This window comes from Vespa mandarinia, chromosome 7 (genome assembly GCF_050613455.1).
Source record: "Vespa mandarinia isolate Hongniang chromosome 7, ASM5061345v1, whole genome shotgun sequence".
NCBI lineage: Eukaryota > Metazoa > Arthropoda > Insecta > Hymenoptera > Vespidae > Vespa > Vespa mandarinia.
Window position 1 is genome coordinate 4,350,541 of NC_140816.1, and position 21,221 is coordinate 4,371,761.

The 21,221-nt window shown below is 33.3% G+C and overlaps 1 protein-coding gene across 1 annotated transcript in view; it reads left to right on the forward strand.

Annotated features, from left to right (window-relative positions):
- The first annotated feature begins 3,363 nt into the window (after positions 1-3,363).
- The window catches only part of LOC118440599 (inactive tyrosine-protein kinase Dnt), a 77,928-nt gene continuing 60,070 nt past the window's right edge, over positions 3,364-21,221 (forward strand). Inside the window, exon 1 of the mRNA XM_085658370.1 lies at positions 3,364-3,759. Within this exon, the coding sequence (XP_085514496.1) occupies positions 3,633-3,759 (127 nt within the window). The 5' untranslated portion in view covers positions 3,364-3,632. The remainder of the gene's footprint in view (positions 3,760-21,221) is intronic.

The window sequence follows — 21,221 nt, forward strand, 5'->3', positions numbered from 1 at the left end:
ATGTCTGGCTTATTCTATTCTATACTGAGAACTGTTCGAAACAAGAATAGTATAAGTCTGACTTATGATATGAGAATGACGTATTTTGATTCAGTAGACTTCTACAATTATACAACATCGATAACACGTTCAATAATATTTATAATTTTACATTATTCAAATTTTCTTTCTGATTGATCGTTTTATTAAAATGTGTAATATTGATTGCAATTTGCGATATGTATGAAATTATTATGAAAGAAAAAAAAAGGAAAAAAAAAAAAGAGAGAAAATATAAAATCGCACGTGTATTAGTTATGTAACATTATATGGTGGATATTTAAATATAATGGCAGAGCGATCATTCGAGGAGAAACGGCTAGAAAGATTTATAACGTAGAAAGGGTCCTTCGCCAATAGCTGCGATCTATGGAGAAGAAAGAAAGAAAAAAGAAAGAGTAGAATAAAGAAATATAAATGTAAATATTAATAGAGATCTCTCTCTCTCTCTCTCTCTCTCTCTATTTATCTATCTATCTCTATCCACTTTTCTCTTTCTTTCTTAATATATGGGACCAAAGTAGCGAGGGTAAACTTTCTCCAGGGCTTTCTTTTTCCCGTATCTTTCTTTCCTCTTTCATTCCCTTCTTTTTTTTTTCCCTGCTCTCCATCGTACAAATATTTAATGGATCTGAATGTATCTGTTCATAAGGTATATAATATTTTATGCACGCACATTTCTTTGAACTTATCCTAAAGATTTTTCTGTTTATAAAAGTTAACGAAGAAGTTAAGGGTGATTAGAAGAAAGGAAAAAAAAAGAAAAGAAAAAAAAGAAAAAAGAAAAGGAAAAATAAAAAACTTAAAAATTACCACTTAAAAATTAAGTGAACTTAAGGATAAACGATCTTTCAGACGTAGTTTCAACGAAGAATGACAAAAAAATTGAGAACAAATTTTTGACGACGATAATACAAATTTGACGATATCGATATGTGAAGTCATGAATTAGATCGATGAAGCTTTTTATATTTTTAACGTTGAATGATCGAATAAAATAAAATGAAGTTATGGAACTATCGGTAGCATATGACTGTAGTCGTTAAAAAGCTTTCAATGTGCGCGTGATCCCAAAGATGCGAAATGAAATCAGGCAGAGAGAACCATCATCCCCTTTGGATAACTGAAAAAGAGACAGAAAATGGAAAGGAAGAGAAAAAAGCTCTTTAATTATTTGGCGATCCCTCCGATGACGGCGCGCTCGTCCATCGGCAGGTCTCTAGAGAGAGAGAGAGAGAGAGAGAAAGAGAGAGATACAGTTAGAGAAAGAGGGATAGGGAGACAGAGAGAAAGAGAGAGAGAGAGAGAGAGAGAAAGAGAGAAGGAGAGAGAGGTAGAGAAAACGAAGAAGAGGAGGATGTACGTTCCGCTGGATTTAACGGAGTTAATTAATCCCACAGTATAATTAAAGTCCCGTTTCGATGTGCCGAAAGGCGTGCATGGATCGACCTTCTCCCCACCTCTTTCTCCCACCCAACCTCCTCGGCTCGAGCTCGCGAGTATAAAATCGTGAAAAACGATGACTTTTTTTTTTACCAAGCGTCCAACTTGTTCGGGGGTTGGTATCAACGTTCTGAACCGAAAGAGAAAAAGTTCATTATCTTTTGTACTACTATTTCAGATAATGAAGGCTATAATAAGTAGAGACAGAATGTCGACATTTTTAAATAGAAAAGAATTGTTATGAGATGAAGTAAAAAATGGTAACAAAGTAGTAAAGGATAAATAGGTAGATAGATAGAGATAGAAATAGAGAAAGAGACAGAAAGACAGAGAGAGAGAGAGAGAGAGAGAGAGAAATAGAAGAAAATGAAGAAAGAGAGAGAGAGAGAGAGAGAAATAGAAGAAAATGAAGAAAGAGAGAGAGCGAGGATTAAAATAAAATAAAATGTGAAAAAAGAAAGTAAATTTTTGTAAAATGATTTGGAATAATGATAAAAGGAAACGATATAATTTATAAATTTTAATAATGATAATAATAAATAGCAAAATAGATGATAATAGAGAAGAGAGAGAGAAAGAGAGAGAGAGAGAGAGAGAGAGAGAGAGAGAGAGAGAGATATTGTGTAAGTAGAAAGGTAAGAGAAAGAGCGAGAAGTTGGTGACGACGGAATGCTGTCGGTTTAATTAAATTCTACCGTTTTGAAGCGAGACGCGTTGGGTCATGGTTTCACGACGACTACTCGCATACAATTGGAAATCGAAGGAAAAGTAGAATGACTCCAAATAGAAGGTTCCTTCTTCAGGCCGATACCTACCTATGCGTTTCTTCCACTTTCGTAGATTATTCCTCCACCTTCTCCCCCTCCCCCCCTTCCACCCTCCTGCCCCGCCTTCTCCTCCTTTTCCTCCTTCCTCTTCTTCTTGTTCGAGCTCGCACCCCAATTTCCCGTTAAGCGAGATCAGCTTACGTCGACGTCTCTGATATTGCGCCGTTCTGACGAGGATGAGAGGGGGGCCGAAGGGTAGGCTAATCGGCCGAATTTTTTCGCGCGATGAGGGTGGGGGTGGGGGTGGGTCACGTCAGAGCGTGGAATTTCGCGCTTGAAAGAGAAGATTTGAAAAGCTTCAAATGGTTTATTTGAGACGACGTCAAGTCGCCATTTTTTACTTTCTTCCCTCTTCATCCATGAACGAGGATAACGTACGAACGATTGGATATTGTGAAAAGGAATGAATAAAAAGGAAAAGAAAAAATAAAGAAAAAAAAAAAAGAAAAGAAAAAAAGATAGACCGAGTAGGCGGCAACTCGTAGGAAGAAAAAACTTTAATTGTCCGCAAAAATAATTAATCCTTTTCGATCGAGGATACAAATCATCGTAAAGTGGAATCTTCGTTCGAGTTGTTTCTCCGCTTTTTCTTTTTTTTCTTTTCTTCTTCTTCTTTTTCTCCGAAGTACCAATCCATCCTCTGTTTCTTCTTCGATTCCTTTCTTCGTCGGTGCTTTCCTGTCTACTCCTGCTTGCGCGAGGCGCAAGCGCGAATCCTGTCGCGCCCCCGAAAAACCGTGCGCGCCGTTCGCCAGTTGCGTTCAGACGTTCACAACGTCACGTTCGTCTCTTTTCTCTCTCGTCGATGCAATCGCCGTGTTACTTCGTCGCGATCTTCGATGCCACGTGACTATCGTTTTCGTTACGCGCACTTTTAAATCGCAAAAATTCATACCATCAGGACTGTCTTATTTTTTTGTTATTATTGTACTTATCGTTATTGTTATTGTTGCTGCTTATCGTTCTATTTACTTTTCTTTATATATCGTTCTTCTTATTTTGCAGAAACATTTGCGAAGGACATTTATAAGATAAAAGTATTTATGAAGTAAAGCAAAAAAAAAAAAAGAAGAAAATCGAGTAAGAATTAAAAACAATAGAGGGAAGAAAAAGAGAATTTTTCACTTTTCTTTTCTAAATCATAATTGACTTTTCGGAAATCCATAATTATGAGGTATCACGTTGAAAGACACTCGAACGTTTTCAATATCCAAAAGAAAATTATGATTATTAGTTTACTTTAAAGACACGTCCGGTGTGATATACCGGTGTGATAAATCGTGGCCCTGGCGAATAGTGTGGCATGTGACCGTATGTGAGACAATGTGGTGGGTGGGTGGATCCTGCGATCTCCAGAGATGCAAGTTCCTTGTTCTCCTGATTCTGATAGGCTGCAGCGAGGCATATCTCAATATTTTCATCAGCCAATCGCAAGTTATGAAACTTTTGGGTAAGTTCATTAAACTCTGATAATTTCATCGTTTATAATATCGTATGATTTGTTTTCTTTCTTTTCCCCCTGTCACCCCTCACCCTCCCTTCCCTTCCCGCCTTTGCCTCCGAGTTTTATCAATCTTCTATCTTTAGTATTTCTCACAACAAAGCTCGTCATTTAAAGGATTCCGTTATCTTTTTCCTCATTTTTCTTTCGTTTCTTATCTCAACGTTACCTCGATAAAAGAAGGAAGGGGGGAGAAAAAAAGAAGAAAGTAGATATAATGATTCCTTTATAGGAGAACTCGTTAACAGATCCGATTACAATAGCGAGGTTGAAAACTACCGACGCTTGAAAAGACGGGAAGAAAAGAGCGAGAGAAAAATAGAGAGAAAGAGAGAGAGAGAGAGAGAGAGAGAGAGAGAACTAGAAAAAAAAGGATACGGAAAATAAGTGTAGATAAAGGAAATAGGACCTTGAAGGGAAGCGTTTTTGAAACCGGATCTATTTCGAAGCAGCAATCTAGACCCAACGCCATTGGTACCACGAAAATGGTGTCAAGAAATGCGATAAGATAGAAATTAAAGACACGAAAAGTAGTCTAGGTTGAGTAAGGGAGAATTAAAGAGAGAGTGAATGAGGGAGAGAGAGAAAGAGACAGAGAGAGAGAGAGAGAGAGAGAGAGAGAGAGAGAGAGAGATACAGATAGAGAAAGAGACAGAGAGAGAGAGAGAAAGAGAGAGAGAGAGAGAGAGAGATACAGATAGAGAAAGACAAAATTGGCACTCGTCGTTATGGAGTGTCGTGGAGAGCATTGAATCAGCAATTTGCGGCACGAGGCGTTCGTTTTAATGGTCGTGTCACCTATATACACTATATAGATATATGTATATATATATATATATATATATATATATATATACATGTATTTACATACATACACAATATATATATATATATGTATGTATATATATATATATATATATATATATATATATATATACATGTATTTACATACATACACAATATATATATATATATATATATACACTCACATAGTGAAGTTTCTAGCGCGCGTGAACATTCTGTATACCATTCGATATCACTTTACAAACCCCCATGATTCATATAGCCGCACCCGTTCGTGTATATATATACATATATAGAGCCAGTAGCGAGCGGGACATTTCAGTTTTTTCCTTCTCCGTTGATAAAAAGGGGTAAGGGTTGAAAAGGGGATGAAAGAATGAGAGCGAGAGAGAGAGAGAGAGAGAGAGAGAGAGAGAGAGAGAGAGAGACGTTGATGTATTTACGAGCGACTGGACGCTCGTGATTTCTCGAAAATCGAGCCAATCTCAAGCATTCCGAGCGTTTTATGTATTATATATGTCCGTCTTTCCTCATTTTTTCGCATACTTTAATCTACATAGCGAACGTGTTTAAATTTACGATTAGATCGCGAACGCGTTAATGTCACCTGCTTTCTTATTACGTTGCTCGAACGTCTCATTTATTTTCATATTAAATATCGAATATTGTTTCGTTTAATTAAAGTACAAAAAAAAAAGAAAGAAAAACAAAAAAAAAGAAAAAAGAAACAAAGAAATGATACTATGATATTAATTTTTGGTAAAATTTATTTCTTTTTCTCTTTTTTTTTTTTTTCTTTTTATTACATCAAAACTCTTTTTTTTCAATTCATACAAATTCGAAACAGTTTTTAGATATGGAGAATCAACGTTCTTTATACGTACATATATAATATCCCACTTGTCCCCATGGCCATTTGTCAGTAGTCGATAAATCATTTACGTCTATCTATTTGTTTATCTATTTTCGAAAGATTTTCGAAGAAGAAAAACGAAAACGAAAGCAAAAACAAAAAAGAGGAACAAAAAAAAAGAAATAAACGAGCAAGCAAACAAAAAAATAGGAGAAAAAAATAGGAAAAAAAATAGGAAAAAAAAATAGGAAAAAAAAATAGGAAAAAATTGGAAAAAAGAAAAGGGTAGGGAGGGTGAGGGGCGGATAAAATTGTAGGTACGATAGAGAAACGTTAGAGACGTTTAATCTTTAAAGTGGTACGAGAGGACAGGTGGTGGTACATCGAGATAGAAAGAATAATTCGAAAGCCTCGGTTTTCTTCTATGCGAGAAAACTCGAAGGCGCCTAATGGATCGCGTAATACTCTTGCATTTTGGATTTTATCGTTGAAAATAGAGAATGGTGTACAGAAAGATAAAGGGTTACCGGCATTAGGACGACAACGACAAGGACGACGAGAAAGAGTACGACGAGCGGAGGACCGAAGCGGAGCCGAGTTTCGTCGCCGAGCCACTCGAAAGTCACTTAACTTAGATTGCCAGAGCGAAATGACTTTACTTCCCTGGAAAACTTCGTTCCGTAGGGAGAGAAAGAGAGATAGATAGATAGATAGAGAGAAAGAGAGAGAGAGAGAGAGAAAGAAAGCATTACTGCTAGCGAAAAAAAAGAAATGAGAGAGAGAGAGAGAGAGAGAGAGAGAGAGAAAGCATTACTGCTAGCGAAAAAAAAGAAATGAGAGAGAGAGAGAGAGAGAGACAGGGTAAGTTCGAAGTTTAAACCGAAAGGAAAAGAAAAAAGCAACAAAGAGAGAGAGAAAGAGAGAGAGAGAGAAAGAGAGAGAGAGAGAGAGCGAGATAAAGCGTTTCTCCATCCCATCTTCCTTCTTCCTTTTTTTTTTTTTAAAGACGAAAATACTAGAGAATTCTCTCTATCTACGTCTCTCTGTCTCTTTTCCTCTCTTTCTCTCCCTTTTCAGCAAATTCAGCGTTTACCTCCGGTAGTAGGACTTCGGGAACGTTTACGCGACCCTGTTGGTTGGTTCCAATTGGATAGCAGACTTTGTGGATCTCTTCCATGACATCGTTACCGCAGTCTTTTTACAAGCTGGCTTGTCGACTCACTTTTTTAGAAATTAATCGAGATCGTCGAACTATTCGATAAATTCAATTTAACGTACTAATCAATATCTAATAACGTTGGATTGATCGCGATTTGGATTTTCTTTTTTCTTTCTGTTATCCTTCTTTTTTATTTCTCTTTCCTTTTCGTTCTTTCTTTTCTTATTTTTTTTTCTTTTTCCTTATCCCAGAAGTGAAAAAAAAAATGAACGGTTCGAGGGATTTACTTCTCGTTAATCTTTTCTTTTCTTTTCTTTTCTTTTCTTTTCTTTTCTTTTCTTTTTTTGTTTCTCTTTTCTTTTCGTTTCATTTTTTTTTCTTCGTTTGCTTTGTTTACATATAGAGTACTCTACTAGCGTACACGAAATTATTGTGCGAGATTACGTTGAAAAGGTTTAATTTTAACGAACACACACCATTCTTTATACTAAAAATATATCGTTGATTATTGTGCGAAATTGTGCGAGTTTACGTTCACAAGGTTTAATTTTAACGAACACGTGCCATTCTTTATCCCAGGTATATCGTTGATTATTCAGGAGGTAGTTTATTGTTCGGATATTCATACTCGGGACGCGAGCAAAGTTTAATATGATTTACATTTAATGGATTGCCAGGTGCGAAAGTGCAATATATCGAGAGAATAAGTGAGAGAGAGAGAGAGAGAGAGAGAGATAGAGAGGGAGAGAGAGTGAAAGGGGAAGATAGACGAAGGGATGGGGAGAAAAAAGAATAGAGGAAGAGAGAACGTTTCGTTTACATAATAACGTTTAAAAAAGTAAAGCTTATCCGTAGGATTACATTTTATTCGATCGATCGGTGATACTTGTAATTGGATTGTAGACGCGCGAGGTAGACGAGATTTGTCGTTTTATCGTTGGATAAAAGGAAAAAAATTGTGTCGGTCAAACGAAATGACCGATTAAAACGAAAAACGATTGTCTCGTATTTTGTTGCAAGTATTGAAAATCAAATCGAAAGATTTTTTTTTTCTCAATTTATTTCTCATTAGGTAAGCACAGGAAATAAGATCGGACAGTATCGTTCGTTCGTTCGTTCGTTCGTTCGTTCGTTCGTTCGTTCGTTCGTTCGTTCGTTCGTTCTAATTCATTTTATTTTCCCTCGTTTCTATTTCTTTTTTTCCTTCTTTATTATTTCATTCATTTGTTGTTATTATCATTATTACTTTTTTTTTCTTTCTTCTTTTTTTTTTTTTTTTTTTATTATTATTATTTTTTTTTCTCTTTTTTTTTTTTTCGTGAACGTAATCACGTTATAGACGTTTCGTCAGATCTGCCCCATTTCATACGATATTTGTCATGACGACGACGTTCGTGTCGTCGCGAAATTAGTAAATACGACGTTCTCGAATGAGACCGCTATGGCGGCGGCCCCTTGTACGATTAATCGCGCATTCGAAGATTAACGACATTGTTATGCTGTAATTAACGACTGGTTACATGTGAAACGATGTTCCAGTAGACATCTTGGATTACTAGAACATTTGCCTAGGAATATATGTATGTATTTATGTATATATGTATATATGTACATACATACATAAGTATATGTACGTATGTAAACCAAAACGAAATTTTCCGTTTTAATATAAATTAAAATCAAATTGTAAACATAAATAATCGTTATAGGATATAGATTTTGATTTATCATTTGATTGAACTGTCATAAATTTTTTTCTTTCCGGACTATGTTAACGCTTGTTCGTTTTATATTAATAATAATAATAATAATAATAATAATAAAAGAAAAAGAAAAAAGAAAAAGGAAAAAGAAAAGAAGAAAAAAAAAGAAGAAAAGAAAAGAGTATGAAAGAAAAATGTAATGACCTTCCGTTCTCTTTCTTTATCGATAGCTTTTCATTTCTACGTAGAAACTTTCTTTGTAGAAACTCCAAAAGAATGAAATCGAACAAATTTATTTTCTTTAAGAAACGTGTAGTACAAAGTGCCGGCTTTTACTCTTACATAAATAAAATTAATTTATTAATTTAATTTAACTAGAATAAGAGGACTTTAATAATTCTCTATTCATTCAGAATAATATATATTGATGTTATTTTTCTTTACTTTTCTTTTCTTTTTTTTTTTTTTTTTCTTTATTAATAAGCGATTTTTAATAAAACTAATATTTAAATTAAAAAAATACATACGAACAATCGAATTTAAGTTTTGACAGAGTCGCATTGTCATCGGTTATTTTGTTGGTACGATGCTCGTTCGGGTCCTTGCAAAAAGTGGAGTTTCAGTCGTCGTTCGTAGACGAATCTCGTTGACGCACCTCGACACTTTGGGATTGCCGCTGGAATTGATTTTTAATTTGCTTTCGGGACACGACGTGCGCGCACGCTTCAATCGCTTGCCGTTACGTTCCCCTTACTCCTCTACATCTCTCACCCTTTCACCCTTCACCTCTGTGTTTGTACTGTCTGGACCACGAACGGCCGACAAACAAGCAACGTTTTCGTTCCCTTCCAAATGTCTCGTTACGAAGACTGAATTTTCCGGCATTTTTCTTTTTTTTTTTACTCCACTCTAGAATTTTCACTCTTTTGCTATCTTGATAAAGGAAATGAGAGAAAGAGAGAGAGAGAGAGAGAGAGAGAGAGAGAGAGAGAGAAGTAACGAAAAAAATTTTTATATCTAAAATGGAAAGAGAATTATTTAAATTAATAAATTCTTTTCTTTTTTTTTTTTACCTAACTTAACAATGCCAAATAAATTATAATTTGTAAATATCAATTAAATATTTATAAAACGTGCAATAAGATATTTTCGAAATAAATACCTCTTAGGAATTATGTTAATATAACGGAAAGCTAAGTTCTAGCGAATAATAAAATTTCTTGGTTATTATGATAATAATAGAAAGTTAAAGTTTTGCCGGCGGGGGGAGGGGAGATGGGGAGGGTAGGAAAAAAATTTTCTTAGAAATTATATTAATAATAAAGAGGTAAGTTTTATCGTAACAAATAGAAAATTGAATATTGGATCGAACACAGCTGCGATTACAGAAATGTTTAGGAAAAAATCGAACAGGGTGGCCATTTCGTAAGCCGATCAGAAAGGATCATATCAATTTCCTTGGTAGCATGCTGGTTTTCAAGATGGAAGAGCGTTAACTAAATTGCAGCAGTTTGCCAAGGGATGGAGATCCGTAGAGACGATAACGTTAACCGCCATAGTTTATGGCCGAGCGAGTCCGCACGCTCTTTCGCATATACGCGGTTAGAATAACGACGTTACAACATGTTTCTTTAGCACCATGCTAATCCCTGACACTGGATTAATTAATATGTTTGTTGCGTTATGGTTTTATAGCTGTTGACCCTGGCTATGAGTCATTCTTCTCGTTCGTTATTTTTTCTTTTTTGTTTTTGTTTTTTTTTCTAACGTGAGAAGTATATATATATATATATATATATATATATATATATATAACATAAATGCAATGTTAATCAAGCTATACCTAAATTCTAGCCATTGTTCAAACTGTAAGGATATAATTTTTAAACTCACGATCTATGCTTCTATTAAAAAAAACGATCTATTGACAGAGATTAAACGTTACTTTCTTTGTTGAATAATTGATTTGTGGAAAAAATAATTATTGAAAGTGTTAACATTTTATTTATATCTTTTTTGTTTTTTTTTGTTTCTTTTCTTATTTTCATTAATAATATTTATCATATTTACTTTATATTTGTAATTGAAAATGTCATGTCTCTTTATAATCGAACATTGTGAACGTCGTAAAAATTAATTATTCGAAAATAAAATTATTTATTAAAAAAAAAAAAAAAAAAAGAAAAAAAAAAAAGAAAATGAAAAAAAGGAAAAAAACAGTATTTATGTAAGTTGTATACTAATTGTAAGTATATTAAATAATGAATGAAAATTGTAACTAAAATGAACGAATATGCAGAGAAATACCGGCTCTTAAACGCAAGATTTCTCAGCATAGCTCCGAATATCGTTATCTCTGTAACGAGTGGTTAGAGTGCCTCTTTGTAGGAGCATATCTCGTTAAATTCTCTTCTCCGTGTTCTCTGTGGTAAAATGTAAAACGGAGAAAACAGAAGGCCCGCTTGGATATTTGGAGAAATTAAGATCGTTTCGACGTAACGTCGTTTAAAAAATATCGTCAGAAAATAAGTAGCGCATTTCTTAGTCGAGAGAATTCATTTCTTTTCGATATCATCCTTGTCTGATAAATTTTCTGCTTGAACTACTGAATTTCAAAGGAAGAATAGAAAACAATCATAAAATATTTTATTTTCTACTTTTCTCTTTCTTTCTTTTTTTTTTTTTTCTTTTGGAATCAACGTTTTCAAATCGTCATGATGACTATCCTAATTAACATTATCGATTGATATAATTATTTTTAATGTCAACATAACCATTTCAAATAATTCAGTGTTCAGCTTTAACTTTACATTCTTTTTTCTTTTTTTTTTTGAAATATATTCTTCAATTTTTGTCTCCTACAGCAAAATATCCAAGATATTCGATGGAAACTTTTAATCGTTGGAATAACAAATTTGTAATAATAATAATAATAATTATTATTGTTATTATAATTATAATATAGTTCACAATGTTTCCATTCAAATGAATTATATATGTATTAAATTGTGACGATTTGACGAATTAATCGCGATAAATTTGATAATTTTTTATGATCGAATGATTAATTTTATATATTGAATGATTTTGTTATTATCAAATTTATATCTATAAAAATACGTATGTAAATATCGTAGGTAGAATGCAGTCGAATTTTTGTCAATATTTTCGCACATTTTCGGATAACGAATGATTCTTGTTCAGTGTGCCGACATTGCCAGTCTGTTTTTTTAGTGTCATGCTAGAGAAAGGATGACCCGTCGAGGAAGAATAATCGAAATTTGTGTTGAACCATATTAAAGAAGTAAAACAAAAGGAAAATGTGAAAAACATCAAAATAAACAAAACTATAATAATGTTTCGGGTCGATTCTTTGTTTTTCTTCCTTTCTCGATTTTCGTTTATTTATCGAATAGCTAATCGAAATCATCTAACCGTATTCATAAATGCGTGATGTACATACGTGCATACATACATACATACATACATATGTACATACGTATTTACATATATACACACAAATAAACAATTAATCTTGCGATCAACGAGATTGTTGCGTTTGAATGAATTCTAATTGCGACGTTAATGAAATGCCTCGAAATAACCAGAATTGATCTATCGATCATTTTACATATATACATATATAAACCGTATATACGTTATGACGAATGCGCCGATAAGAGGAGAGTCAATTTTCGTGTTAACATGTTCATGTGGATATTTCGTTAAATATGTTTGATTCGTAATTTAATTTTTTTTTTTTTTGTTCAATAGCGAGGCGATAATAAAGAGATTGACCGATATCTATCAATTATTACTATTATTTTGTAATCTGACATTTCTCTATGATCGAATAATATTTCTATATCTCTTTTACATTTAAAATTGATAACAAATTTATAGCTATATATACATATTTTTTTTTAACAAAAATATTAAAAGACAAAAATAAATAAATCAAAAAAAAAAAAAAAAAAAAGGCAAATTGTAATTCGAGAATATACACCAAATTGAAAAAAATTTAGTTATATCGAACGATGCTAATCTAACTTATTTATTTATTCCCCATGAAAATCCGATCGTGATTGAAGAGAGAGAGAGAGAGAGAGAGAAAAGAGAGTTCGCTTTTCATTGAATAGATATGTCCGTACTCACGCTCAATGGTCAGCATAAATGCAATATATTGCTATTAATGCATCGATTGAGAAGTATGCGTATGATTTGCAATCGAATATGCGAGGCTCCAAGCACCTGGTGCACAAGGCTAAAACCGATACTGTGAATCCTCGAGCATAGACCGGCTTTATTTCTACGGTTCATGGCAGCTTTCCATATCGTTGATTTCGTATATCTCCCTCGTTTTCTACCTATCTAGTTACAAACTCGAGTTCGCTCGCATATCGTATGAAAATATTATTTCCTCGGTATAACGCGTTTAGATTCTACAAAATTGCAAGATTTCTCTTGCATAGCATTTTATTTTTTGTTTTCTTTCTGGTTTTTTTTCTTTTTTTGTTTTTCGTTTTTTGTTTTTTTCTTTTTTTTTTTTCGACGATTTTATACTCCCTCCTTTTATTCCTACGATCGCGTTTAAGGAAAACAAAAAAAGTGAGATATTATAATCGTTCTTCAAAATTATTTCATATTACGATTAATTTGTATAATATATCTATGGATTAATTACAAAACATTGAATTTTTTTATTCAAATTACAATATCAGAAATTCGTTTTCATAATCTTATTCAAGAGAATTATTTAAACGAATTATTTTATTCTATCTAATAGTTATTATCAAAGTATATATATATATATATATATATTTTTTTTTTTTATACTTCATAAATTATTAAGATTTTATCAATCAACAGAAAGTCATTCCTTTCGAATATTCTACGTCGTTCAATACTTTTTGTCTAACCCTTGATACTTTATCGAGTAACGAAAGACATAGGTGGATGAAACGCATAAGAGATATGGCGACTACTTTGCAAAGCAATATAGTTTTGAAAGACGTCGCGAATTCTATTTTCCCGGCATCTATGCTCTGAATATCTAAAAGTAATCTGGATACTTTTGTGGAATGGTCGATCGATATGCGGCCCCGTGGGTTCACGCGTGACATATGGTACATGTCGAACGCATGACGGCACCGACCAACAACCAAAATGCTCTCAGCATATTCGACGGGCGAACGGAGACAAACAGAGAGAAAGAGAAAGATAAAGAGAAAACGAGAGACCAAGAGAAAGAGAGAGAGAGAGAGAGAGAGAGAGAGAGAATATAGAATATAGAATATAAAACATAGAGATAGAGAATACAGAAACTTGTGTATATGCTTTAAACGAACCTGTTTGTGTATACGAATGTTTTCTATAGCTCAGTATGTGAATAAACACTTGTTATTTGTATACAGTTAAAGTATTTTTCTTTCTCGTTTTCTCTCTCTCTCTCTCTCTCTCTTTCTCTCTCTCTCTTTTTTTCTCTTTTTCTTCCTCTTTTTATTTCTTTCCTTATCGTTTTTCCTTACGTAGTACACTTAAAGTCAAGTACAAATTCAAGAACGTAACTTCCGCAGAATCGTTCTTCCGAGTAGATAATTGTTAACTCGTTAAATCATTAAAAACACGTGACCTTTAACTTAGCCAGAAAATTGATCGTAATGATAATTAGAAAGATCAGACAAATTATTATATTTACATGTAATTTATTTCAATCGAATTAAATGACGTGAATGAGTCAGAATATTTTAAGTATTTCGATAATTTTGTTCGATTATCATTTAAGTAGATAATGAGTAATTTATCTCGAAGCTCATAAATTATTATTCCATTTAGATATACTTTATTGATATTTCAATTGCAAAATGAAGAGAAAATTTGTTCAATCTGTAAATCAATTTTACATTTAATCTCGTTTCGAAATAAAACCATCAAAAAGTGGATAAAATTTTAATGGGAAAAATTATTTTTACAACGAAATTGTTCTTTTTTTTTTCTCTTTTTCCTTTTTCTTTTTTGCGAATTTCATCTTTTATTTAATTATTTATTTTTTTTTTTTTTTTTTTTTTTTTTTTTACATCAAGTCGATGCAGTCATTTTCAACTTGATTTCGTTCGATACGTAAATCGTCATCGTTGCAAAAGGTATTCGATTTTTGAAAAAAAAAAGTTTCTACGATTATTGGGAACAAATGGAATGGGATGAGATAAAGAGGGCCAGTAAAAGAATCGATTTGGAAGGGCGAACGGTTCTCATCGTTTTATACTCATCGTAGTTACTGACATCGCGTGCACGTCACGAGCGTGCTCTTTATTCTGATTAATTACGTTAATCGACCATTTGTCGTTACGCATTAGGATCTCGTTAAAAGTGAGTTGCCAACATTAAATCAATGGACGCTTACTATCTCGCATTTGAGAGACATTATGATAGATTCGGTGATAATAATGATGCTATTTGTCCCTTGTAAGAGAAAACGTGTAGGGGGATTTTATAAGCTTTTGTTTGAAATATATCAACATTTCATTATGCATATGTAATCGATTAAATAGTTATACATTATTAAGCTAATGCATACGTATATGTATATCGTGCCAAAATGTGTTTATAAATTTCCATTATATCTTGTACATTATTTTTTCTCTAATCGAATGACGTAACAGTTTTGACGAAAGAAAGTCTTGCTATTATCATATCATGATCAGAATCCATTATGATCACCATCGTAATGTTGTATGAGAAGAAATATTGAATACCATGGAATTTAATTGGAATATAATTTAATTTGTCATTTATTTTATTTATAGAAAAGATAAAAAAAAAAAGGAAGGATTTCTCCAAACAATAATATAATTAAATAATCAATAGGAAAATAATTACTTTTCTTTTTTATCATTGTCCACGAATACATTTTGTATGATAATTATTGAATTATCATAGGAAAAGAATAAAAAAGATCTTTTTATTCGAACGAAACTCTAAACTAGTAGTCCAATTTGGAAGTTACGTTAATCGATATGAAGTCCTCAGGGCTGTGAAACGATTTTCATGGTTCGACAAAGTTTTTGATATACTTGTCAGTTCGCATTAGACAAGTAGGAGAACGGGAAAGAGGTGGTGAGGATATGGGGGGGATAGGAAGAAAGGGATAGGAGGAGGAAATGGCGAAGATGGAGAGTAGAAGAGCTTGGAGAACACGCGCGTCAAAGTGGAACTCGCTCGGAGCTTTGGAACCCGTTCGATGACAACGTTGCTAGACGTTCGCGAGTTTCAACGTTGGATCTCCAAACAATTCTTGACAAGAACGTCGAGAAACAGTCTCAGAAGCAGCAACCTCAGACGCAACCCAGACCGCCGTTGTGGATTTATCCTCTTGGAGACGAAGCAACGCTTCGGGAGAAGAAGGAGACGTGGTCCTGTGCTCTCTTCGAGGTTCCTAGTCTCTTACATACATACATACATACATATATACGTATATATGTACATATGTAGCGCTATCTATGTTACCTATCTCAGTACCTACGAATTCTGAAAGCCGATTTGCCTCGAGAGGATTTCCTTGCGTTTAGACGTTAAGAAGGTCGTCGTTTCTATCGTACTATCTTGCCAGTTTCATGCATAACTAGTAACTAGTAACCTTTGTAGTTATATCATTTCAATTGATTCTTGATACATATTGAGTACAATCCAAAGACATTTCGGTAAATTTAGTACATATGATATTTTATCTATTATGTCATATCTAATCTCAGTTCATAACTATCTATGTATATCCATAAGATATATGAGCAGTGAACTAACTCTCTATTATTAGAATAGTAATATATGTACGTATAGTATCGGGTAAGATAAAGATATGATAGTACGTAAGAGAAGGAAGAAAATTGTGTGATTTATTATTATGATCATAATTAATATTAAGATATGAATAAAGGAAATATTAATATTGAAGAGATTATATTAGCAGTCGAATCGATTGTACATTTTTGTATATTTAATATTATCGTTTTCATCGTAATATCATCTGTTTTTTTCTTTCTTTTTTTTTTTTTTTTTTTTTTTTTTAATGCAAACGAATTAGTTCAGATCCTTTTAAATCTGTTATTTCAAAAGAAATTTAGAAATTCAAATTATTTCGTAAGCTATGATATTTGTATTATAAAGAATTGAAAAGTTAACGATTTGTACTATGAATAAGCTAATAAGTAACGAGCATTTGAACACGAATCAAACGTTTAGTTCACGCTACAGTTTTGCCTCGAGTGATTCGAACTTTCGTTAATCGTTGCGGTTTCGTCTCGTCTCGTAGCGTGCATCGCATCGAATTCCATTCTTCTTTAGTTTGTTTCGATCCAAGGAAAAGCATGCGATAGAGAACGAGAGAGTCGAGTTTCAAAGTTTCACCAATGGAATCGAGATATTCAGAGGAATCAAGGAAGGAACTCTTTCGTCGTAGCTCCGTGCAACTTTGCCACGCCTTGCTCGCCGATTTAATTAGCTTTCAAACGCTTACAACTTCTGATTCTTCTCTTCCCCCCCCCCCCCTCCCCCCTCTCTCTCTATCTCTCTATCTCTATCTCTCTCTTTTTCTTTTTCTCTTTATGTACCAAAAGTGAGAAAGAGAGAGAGAGAGAAAGTATAGAACAAAAAGGAATTCCTTCTCGGCGAGTATTCGCCAATTAAAAATTCCGCTTGGTTGAGCTCGCCTAATTATCGTTCGCTGTGTTGATGAGAATAAAATGGTCGGGAGTGGGATTGATGGTGAAGAGAAAGACAGAGAAGAGAAAAGTGATGGTAGGAAAAGGAAAGCAAAAAGAAGAAAATGAAAGTGGTCCTCGATCAATGATGCTTGATTAAGAAAACCATAGTAATGATCGACGATATTTTCAACTACGAACGATCATTCAAGAAGTTAAAGGATAATTGTTATTTCTTTTTTCTTATCCATTTAAGTGAATAATTCTTTCGTTTTCATGAATTAAAAATTAAACGATCGAAGTTATCTGGAAATATTAAAATGTTTCTCGATACGCCATGGGAAATCTTATCGTCGTGGTTTTGTTGTTGGTCAGCGAAGGAAGAAAAAGGAGTAGAAATAAAAAAAAAAGAAAAAAAGAAAGAAAGAAAAAGAAAAAAAAAAAAGGACAAAATAAATACGTTTACTTCGGCACATTACTTTTCCCATTTAAGATTTTATTCTCGAAGAGTTTCGACCGAGCTATTCGTTCGACAAGATGGCGAAACGAGAAAATGTTTAGTGGTCGGGGTGTTGGGAAGGGAGGATAGGAGATATACAAGAAGTTGTTTGATCGAGAAGAAAGTAATCGAGTTTTGATCGATAAATCTGCGAGGAATTTGTCCATTCGATTTTTCTTATTGTTATGGATATTGATTTATAAAATTAATTTTAATTCTCTACAAAAGATACCGTATGAAATCAAATCTAATGGGGAATGATATCGATCTAGAATATAGTTCGTAATTATAAATTAACATTTTTAAACGTTTCATCCTATTTGTCATATTTTAAGATGATATTCTTTTATTGTAACGGACATATTATAACTTAATACCATACAGATATTTTCATACATGACTATTCGCTATCATAGATATTTAACATTTCATAATTAAATTCTGTACATTACCACGAGAGGACTGGCAACGTTTCCTATTGTTGTTGATTAAACAATCTACGTATTTCAAAATATCAATAATTATTCTCGATATACATGTGTGTTATGCATTTCAATATAAAAGCCATATGTTTAATAATAAATAGAACACGTTTAGTATTTGTTTAGTATTAATTGAACACGTTTAGTATTTCATTTGCGTATATGTTATAAAGAGAAAGAAAAAAAGAGAAAAAGAAATAAAAAAAAATCCCAAAAGATAATTTTATATCGTTAAAGTCAATCAATTCTTGTTTCTAAATATTTCATAATCTCTACGATGGAAAATTTGTTATTGGAAAATAGAGAAATAAAAAAGAAAAAAAGGATAAAAGAAAATATAAGAATGATAGCTTTTCCAATCTCGTATATCATCCTTTTCATGTGGAACGAAGTCGATGAGAAACAGGTTGAACGACAATCCAGTCGAGTCAGGTCGAGTCAGTGAATGAGAAGGGGTGGGTGGTAACGAGGGAAGGATGGCGAATTGACACTCGAAGAGCCGCCATAGCGAGTAAATGGACACTTCACTGCCACTCGAGGGCGATTAACGATCGTAGATAAAACGTCGTCGGGGAGGATGACGACAACGACAAGGAGGAGTATGATGATGATGATGATGATGATGACGATGATGATGATGATGATGATGGTGATGATGATGATGATAAGCGAGGGCGATCGAGCAGCCCTCGAGTGGTTGGTAGCCAACCAGTCAAGGTTAGTACCGTTCCACTGGCAATCTCGTTTATTAATTTGGTTATTACGCCATTGAAATTTGCGTCCTGACCAATGCGAAATTTCTACGTTTACGTTCACGTCCCAGTCCTCTTCCATTTTCTTCATCCTCTTCGTTGTTTCTTGTGGTTTACTTTACGAGCACCGAGACAGTGCAAAACGCCAATTAACAAATCCCATTCATTTCTGAAAGGACTTTTATCGTTTCATTTCACCTCCCCCTATTTTCTCGCCTTTCTCTTTCCTCTACATAGTTTATACGATGCCATTGTAAAGGGTGATTCCACTTAATCCATAGCAATTCGATATCTTTACTTTTCACGAGTTCAATGAATTTTTATCAATGTCTTATTTTTTTTTTTTTCTTTTCCTGTGTTATTTCATTTTTAACATTTGAAATGCTTTCAATTAATCATTCGTAAGTTTATCGTTCGAGAGATAACTTTTTTCTTTCGCAATTATTGTTTTTAATAATTTGTAGAGAAAAATGTACGTGAATAATTTTTGTAGATATTTTTAATGTTTATTTTTAATTTATAAACTCTCTCTCTCTCTCTCTCTCTCTCTCTCTCTTTCTCTCTCTCTCTCTCTCTCTTTCTTTTTCTCTAAATTTTTTATTTTATTTTATAAATAGACAAAAACAAATTTTCCAACTAATTAAACTTTAAATGTTTCAATATCGCGATAAAATAAATGATAAGCTAAAGTTATATTTCGTTTGATATTAATGATTAAAAGTTTGTTCGAAATATTTCGAAATAATTTTTTTCTAGCTTTTTTTTTGTTTTTTTTTTTAAATTGTCTTGTTGTCATTGAACGAGGTCGTCGTTTCAATAAATAGATAACGAACGTTCTTCGTCCAATCGCTAAACAGACGATAGATTCGATCTTGTACCGGTATTCATTAATAACCAAACGTTCAGTTCAGTTCGACGGGTTGCAACAGTTATTGGGACATGGCGTATTCATAGCGTTACTATAATTGTCGTTAATTACACTTCGTACGCCGTTTTGCGGTTTCATAGAAAAAAAAAAAAAAAAAAAAAAAAAAAAAAAAAAAAAAAAAAAAAAATACGGTTATTTCATTTTTTCTGATGACTACTCTTCGAGTAGATTCACTTCGTTAACGAGAATCCTCCGTAACGACTATTCCCAGGTCGTTCTCTTATTCATCGACTCGATAGAATCAAACTTTAATCTGTAATAACTTTTCGAGCTTTCAATTCATTAAAGGATTTACAAAGAGCTCGTAGAAATCATATTTGTAAATCATTTCAAATAGATTATATTATTTCCATTAAATATTTACGATAAATTACGTTGAATCCTATAATATTTATTATTTACATGATATAGATATAAATTTTATCTTTATTATTAATGACATAATAATTGCTTTTATATCGAGTTAGAAAATATTTCAATAATTGATCATTTAAGTAACAAACAAATTGTTCGATATAATTAAATTAATCCTAATGGAAAAACATATGTATCTCTTTTAATAATAATTTTTCATATGTCGAACTCACATCAATTGTTTCGTACGTATAGATGAGTTGTTTATCTTTGTTCTTTTTTATTTTTTTTTTTGTTCTCCATATCGAGAAAAAAGAAAAGGTCTACGTGAGAGTGCTTTCGCTCGAATCAAAAGCCATATTAATTACGAAGCATTCACGATCCTTTCGGTTCGTTCATCGACGAGCTCCGACAGTGTCGTCGCAGTCATAATTCCTATTAAACCTCGACGAGTCTCGCATCGACTCGAGTGCTCGCAAACCACCCTACCACCCTCACCTTTCTTCTTTTCTCGAATAAACGCTCAACTTCTCTCTCCTTCTCTCTCTCTCACTCTATTTACTCTCTCAACTCACCGTCTATTTTCTCTTTATTTTCTCTCTCTCTCTCTCTCTCTCTCTTTCTTTCTTTCTCTATTCTCCGTTAAAACGTTCACCCTCCTCGTCTTTTCGTTCCAACCGCCGAGTAGCAGTAGAAAGAGGATTTATAGAGTCCAGAACTCGGGAGATAGCTCTTCGTAATGTTAGTAGTCTCGATATTATAAAACGTTGCATCTGAACCCCCAATACCTACCACCAACCTTCTCCTTTCTTGTTCCTTCGCCAACTATAAATCTCTTGCTGTTATACAATCACACCCCCTTTGCTCAGCGATTTCTTACAATGACAACGAGATAACACAGTTCTTCTTTCAGGAATTTCGTAAAATTTGTTCGCCATGAGAACGGTTTCGTTGTCGGCATTGTTATCGTGTCCTCGGAGAGTCAATTAGACTCTCGGTATGGTAGTTCCTATACTGGCCCGAGGACACACCTTAACTAGATTATAAAGTTTATAAACGAATGTCTTCTTGGGTTGAGTTTCTCTTAAAGAACTTTGGAATTCGATCTCAGTTGGGACTTTTGTCATACGAATTTTCTAAATTCTTATTTGTTATTTTTTCTGCTAATTATTAACAACTAT